This window comes from Odontomachus brunneus, unplaced genomic scaffold (genome assembly GCF_010583005.1).
Source record: "Odontomachus brunneus isolate Ranch 3 - 2012 unplaced genomic scaffold, Obru_v1 Obru_scaffold_049, whole genome shotgun sequence".
NCBI classification, from domain to species: domain Eukaryota; kingdom Metazoa; phylum Arthropoda; class Insecta; order Hymenoptera; family Formicidae; genus Odontomachus; species Odontomachus brunneus.
In genome coordinates, this window is record NW_022639499.1 from 1,850,809 (window position 1) to 1,857,331 (window position 6,523).

At 38.3% G+C, this 6,523-nt stretch overlaps 2 protein-coding genes across 5 annotated transcripts in view; one reads left to right on the forward strand and one right to left on the reverse strand.

The window, feature by feature from the left end:
- LOC116845164 overlaps window positions 1-6,523 on the reverse strand; it is a 414,324-nt gene that overhangs the window by 404,465 nt on the left and 3,336 nt on the right. The gene's annotated exons all lie outside the window — the stretch shown is intronic.
- The window catches only part of LOC116845162 (irregular chiasm C-roughest protein-like), a 323,432-nt gene that overhangs the window by 294,565 nt on the left and 22,344 nt on the right, over window positions 1-6,523 (forward strand). For all 4 annotated transcript variants that reach the window (XM_032817543.1, XM_032817540.1, XM_032817542.1 and 1 more), the window contains 2 exons: window positions 2,237-2,388; window positions 3,936-4,246. In XM_032817543.1, the coding sequence (XP_032673434.1) occupies window positions 2,237-2,388; window positions 3,936-4,246 (463 nt within the window). The remainder of the gene's footprint in view (window positions 1-2,236; window positions 2,389-3,935; window positions 4,247-6,523) is intronic.

The following is a 6,523-nucleotide window of genomic DNA, read 5'->3' on the forward strand; positions in this document are numbered from 1 at the left end:
CTCTCTCTCTCTCTCTCTCTCTCTCTCTCTCTCTCTCTCTCTCTTAGAGACACACGAGAGCTCGGTAAGTCGTCGTCCCAGTTCGATTCGGCTCCTCTCTCCTTACCACTGATTGTACGCGAAGGCCGTTTCTCCCCCCTGCCCCCGTCCAGCCCCCCGTGAAAAGCGCAGTCTGCCCTCTCGCCCGTTTATTACCATTCGAGACGACGCCGAGGCTCTTTTCGTCGATTGTGCGCGCGGCCAAACGATGCTCGAGATAAATCGCTCGAGCCCTACGAGGACGCTCCTCCGCAGTCTGGCAGAGGGCGAAGCTACTTCGCGCGGCGGGAGAGCGTCGCGAATACGCGCGCGCGTCGTGTGCACAGAAGACGCTGCGAAATCGACGTCGCGAAATTTGCAGCCTTTCATTTCCTCGTCGTACCGCGGTCGACCTCTCGTTGGCGGGAACGCCGAGACGTCGGCGGTTTTTGGATTATAAATGACTACGGATGAAAAGCAAGGTGGAGAGCTCGTCGGATATCGGAGTAAATAAGGAACGCGTGTATGCGTTCCCGCTCTCCTCCTCCTCCTCAGTCTCAGACACCTGAATTGGGTAACATCTTAATACGAAACTTGGGATGTAATATTCAGGTGAGGTGAGGTGGATTGCGCGGGAGAACGTTCGCGTCCAAAAAAAACACCAGCTCATCCCCAACAAAACTATCTTACGTCTTGGGTTGTGTAATAAGTAATTTCGAATTTTTCTCGTGAAATGGAACGACTGTATCTTTATGTCGTTACGACTTCATGAAGCACAACGTATTATGCGCCGTTCCGATCTGCGCTTTTCCTGCCGTTCTTCGCATGCGTTGTTCGCAAAATTATAACGATACAAAAGTATAATCGTTTCATTGTGGCCAAGAGATTCGCTATTACTTGCTACACAATCCAGAATACGATCTCTCAACAGGATTCTTCTAAAAGGAAAATCCCAGCGTACACAAAAAAGAACTCTAATTGCAAGATGCTGTTTCCTATGAAAGGAGAATATGTTTGCTTGTGAAACAGAATACTCTCTCATTAGGAGAAATTTTTATTGAGAACAAGATTTGTACTTTAAATAAAACACGAAATTTCTCTAATTTTAAGAAAATTGCGTTTAGAATTTTTTTCTTATTCCTTTTTTTTTCCTTTTTGAAAAGAATTCTTTGGAAGTCGTAAAAGGATTCCGCTAATAATGAGATTATATCCTTTTGAATTCTGGAAGTTGGGAAATTGAAATTGAAGAAAAATTATTCGCACCCGATTATTAATTAATTAAATTATTAAAGTTATTAAAACGATTCTACGTGGTTATCGAAGGAATAAGTAAATTTTCACACAGAAAAATACATACTGCTTTTAAATGACAGTTATTTATTTCAAACATTTCGTAAGTTTATGTGTCAAATTTAATAATAATCGAAGAAAAAAGCAGATTCTACTTTATGCAACAAACGGAATTTTTATTTTAATTTAATATTCTTGATTAAACTTATTAAGTTTCAGAATATATTTTGAATTTTGGTCAATTTAGCATTTTAACCAAGAATATAAATCAAAACAAAAACTCAGTTTACTCAAAGGGCACAGAACATTAAACCAACCTTTTTCTTTAATTAAGTTTTCTAATATCCCTGTAAGGAAAATAAAAATTCTTCTTTTGTGTGCATAATAACGTGCCCTTCTTAAATTTTTGATGAGTATATTTTGCGACTATTACCAAGAAAATATTATCAAATATTTAAAAATATTTAAGAAAATTTGTTGAGAAGATAACCATTACTTCAAAGAAAGAAAGTAAAGAAGGAAAGTAAATGATCGCGTTGCTTAGCAGTGTAATGATATTTTTCTGCGTGTATGTGTGTGCTGTAACGCGACTTTATATAAGGAAACGTCTCATATATACGTGACGGGGATTGACGAGAAAACACGTTTGCCCTGGCGTCGAGATGCAGAAATAATCGTTTGACTGCATCGCGCGACTATTAAAAGCCGTATTGATCCGAAGGGAGAGATAGCGAAAGGTGAGGCGAGAATATCGAAACGACAGAGGTAGAAGAGCGTGCGATACGCGAGTCGTGAAAAATGCCTGATAATCCGCGATTTTTCGATGCTGTCACGGCTTATTACAACCGCGAATGTCGGAATTATTACGCGCGGAGAAAATTCACACTTCACTGCCCTCGTCTCTAAATTGCCCTCGCTTTTTCCGCAGGTGGTTCATCAACAAGAAAAAAGTGATCGGGGACTACACCACGGAGATGATCATTCACAACGCCACGCGCGAACTGCACGACGCGACTGTCAAGTGCGAAGTTCACAACGACGTCGGTAAAAGCGAGGAGAGCCAGACCTTGGACATAAGATGTAAGTACCGGCCTTAAAGGTGTATTATCCATATCTCAGAGATAATGTGAAAATTTTGAAATAATTAGAGATCAACCCACATTGCGTCTGAAAATATTCACAATCTGACATTGAGTCACAATCTGAATTAAAATGAATGAATCTTGTTGTTCCAAGCCCAGCAAACGTGATGATGTCAAAAATAACGTTTTAATGACGCATTAATGACGTCCCTAGCGTCAATGATATGTCACTAATACGTCATTTGACGTCACCATATTACTTGGGAGTATTTTAAACCACACTGCTGTGTGGTTAAAATATAAAATCTTTAATAAAAAAAAAAAGAAATATTAAAAAACTATATTATTATATATAAATAATTTTTATCAGTAAATTTTAATTTAGTAAAGTAGAATAATTAAATAATGACGAAAATCTCAATTTTTGTACATAAAAATAAAAATGAGAACTTCAAATTTTCGAAGTTACTCTATTCAGAGGAAAGCGTCACTATCAAAACGCTTTTTTCTAAGTATACGGAGAAAATATTCTAGTAAAAAATTACGTCAAAATTATATTTCTTTTTGCAAAACTTTCTGAAAGTTAGATTGTAATATATAAACTATTACAGAAATAGTAAATTTGATGATGTACTTGGTGTATATGATATAAAAAAAAACATTCACAGAAAAAACTGTCTGTGAAACTCAAAATGTCCAAAATAAAAAAATATGACCTGAATATTTTTTGTACTTCTATTTGTGCCAAATTAGAAAGAAATCGGAGTGCAACTTTTAAGTAGGTTTACTTGCCAGGCGAGTCGAAATTTTAGATCTATTTTTGAATTTATTATTTTCTAATGCCTGTATATTCTGAAGGACCAGAATATGTGTGATATAGATGGAGACTAAAATCCTACTTGACGCTTCTAAATGGCAAAAAACGCAAGTAATGTCACTTGTAGCTTCCAAAGAAGCTTCCCCCGGCGAAGCCGGCAGGTTAAATAGAATCGACAGAGTTTCATTATAGGCTCCAGAGTATCAAGATAGCCGTTACATGGAATATCGGAGTCCACAAAGTAGGATCAAAATATCGGCCAGCTTATTCTGTGCCCGCGAGCTGCGTTTCGCTTGTGTGTGTGCGCGCGCGCGCGCCCAACAATTCTGTTTTCCATTCTCGCGAAGGGACCCCGCGAATAATTTTGTTTTTCCCGGAAGTATTTCCAGCAAACACACCGGAGTAAGGCTGCAAGACACAGCGCGGCGCCAGTTTCGCATGCGCGGACCCGCGCGGCGGAAAATTTCGTTTTAGCGAGGAGCACTTACGAGCGCGCGATGTATTAAAGGCGAGCGCGAGCGCGATCGCGAGGGTAGGAGGAGTGGGAGAGGTGAGAAACGTATAAACTAGAGCGCGCGGGACGCTTGCGGAGAAAGGGGGAAGGGGAGAGGCGACCAGCCGGTCTCGCGCGCTCTAGAAATAAGTCGCGGCTAAAATAGACGGCGGGAAGTAACATTTTTCCGAGTTCATTTCGCGAAACTGACCCGGGTTAAAATTGAATTTCTCAGACGGCCCGCAGTTTCGGCACCCGCCGGTCTCCGTGGAAACGCATTACGGCGCCACGGAGGTCTTGCAGTGCGACGTAGACGGGAATCCCACCCCGGAGATCCTGTGGTTCCACGAGGACTCGGAACGATCGGTCGCCAGCAGTCCGAACATAAGCGTCTTTGTCAGCCCGGACACCGCCGGACGTTACTACTGCAAGGCCACCGTGCAAGGTTTTCCCGAGCTGACCGGCTACGCTAACATCTACATACGCGCCCCGCCGAGCATAGTGTCGCAAAGGATTCAGTACGTGCCTGACGAAGGAGTGGTCAAGGTACGTACCGTACCAGTGGTGTCCTTCGGCCGCTTAAATATTATCGATGGCGCGAGGGTGGCGCGAGGGTGGCGCGAGGGTGGCGCGAGAGCGCGCTACCGAGGGTAAAGAGACGGCCCGCGCGTAATTTTCTTGAGTGCCGCCGCCACCGTGTATCGTGAATTATTGCACGAAACCGCCGGGAAGGTCTTTCGAGGGGGGAGGGGTAGTTATCAAGAGGCACTCAGTATAATTTACTCTGGATAATTCAGCTTTATCCGCGATGAAAACACGCCGGAAGATTTCGCGAGGCGACGGACGGCGCTCCGAGACGGCGGCTGAGGAAATTACAGCGGGTGTTTCTCGCGTATGTACGCGAAAACGCGGCACTCTCGACGAGCTTTCTCGTGCCGATATGGGGAAAGGAAATCTGTTTAGATTGGTGCGAGAGGCTGCTCGTGTTTGTCGAGTAGAAGAGAAAACGAAGTTACTCGATATCGAAGAGTTAATGATTTTCGCGAATGAAATCGACAACTTCGATTCAGCATTCTTTTCTTAGACATCTGATGGAGAACTCTTCGAAAAATAGATGAACTTTACGGTAACCTAGAATATGTCAAGTCACGACATTCAGCAATTCAGTTGGGTTATTTTGTAACTGATCAGATCATTGCATACATTATTACATACATATTTAGAATGACGAAATTGAAATACGAAAGAAATACAAAAAAATGATGAGAACTTGCTAGAAACAATATGTCATTATGTTAGACGCGATATGAAAATCTGAGTGTAGCTTTTAGTGAATTTGTTGCTGCATCAATATAACACAAAATTTACATTGTTGTGTATGATATGAATTTAATAATTGATTCAATACCCGATATATTTACTTCATAAATATAATTTAAAAAATCGTAAAATCTCACGTCGTGATAATTATCTGAGTTCCTACACGGAAAAAAAAGATTTGCTAATATAAGGACAACTAAAAATATTAATTGCAGGAACAAATTTTTTTGCTTAGAAACAAAATTATTTAGTTGTGATAGCTAAAAGATTTGCTAATATAAGGACAACTAAAAATATTAACTGCAGGAGCAAATTTTCTTGCTTTCATAGCTTTCAAAGTTATTTAGTTGTGATAGCTAAAAGATTTGCTAATATAAGGACAACTAAAAATATTAACTGCAGGAGCAAATTTTCTTGCTTTCATAGCTTTCAAAGTTATTTAGTTGTGATAGCTAAAAGATTTGCTAATATAAGGACAACTAAAAATATTAACTGCAGGAGCAAATTTTCTTGCTTTCATAGCTTTCAAAGTTATTTAGTTGTGATAGCTAAAAGATTTGCTAATATAAGGACAACTAAAAATATTAACTGCAGGAGCAAATTTTCTTGCTTTCATAGCTTTCAAAGTTATTTAGTTGTGATAGCTAAAAGATTTGCTAATATAAGGACAACTAAAAATATTAACTGCAGGAGCAAATTTTCTTGCTTTCATACTAATATATATATTAGCAAATCTTTTAGCTATCACAACTAAATAACTTTGAAAGCTATGAAAGCAAGAAAATTTGCTCCTGCAGTTAATATTTTTAGTTGTCCTTATATTAGCAAATCTTTTAGCTATCACAACTAAATAACTTTGAAAGCTATGAAAGCAAGAAAATTTGCTCCTGCAGTTAATATTTTTAGTTGTCCTTATATTAGCAAATCTATTTTTTTCGTGTAAAGTCCTTTCAACACTCAAATTTCCCGCGAGAATTTAAGAGAAAAATAGCAAAACTTTTGTATTAATAATACTAATAATATTATCAACTGCTGATACTAATAATAATAAAATAATAATAAAATCCAGAAGATATGATATTTTCAAATCACACATACGATTAAAAGTGTACATGAGACGATAAAGAACAAAATCTATTGAGTTAGTGCAAAAAATTTGTCGTGTTAGTCAAAAAATAGAGAACAATATTATACAGTGTTGATGGATTAATAATTTCGGGGAATATAAAATAAACAAAATGACTCAGCATTTCTTTTAGACATCTAATAAAGAATTTCTATCGTATTTTTAGTGCCCAAACCTCTAACGAGAATTTAATAAAAAAAAATAGTAATACTTAATAGTAATACTTAAAATAATAGTAATAGTAAATACTTTTTGCATCAACCTCTAATATATAAATCAAGAAAATACGAGGTTTCCATATGAGTCACACGTATTACTGAAGATATATATATATATATATATATATATATATATATATATATATATATATATATATA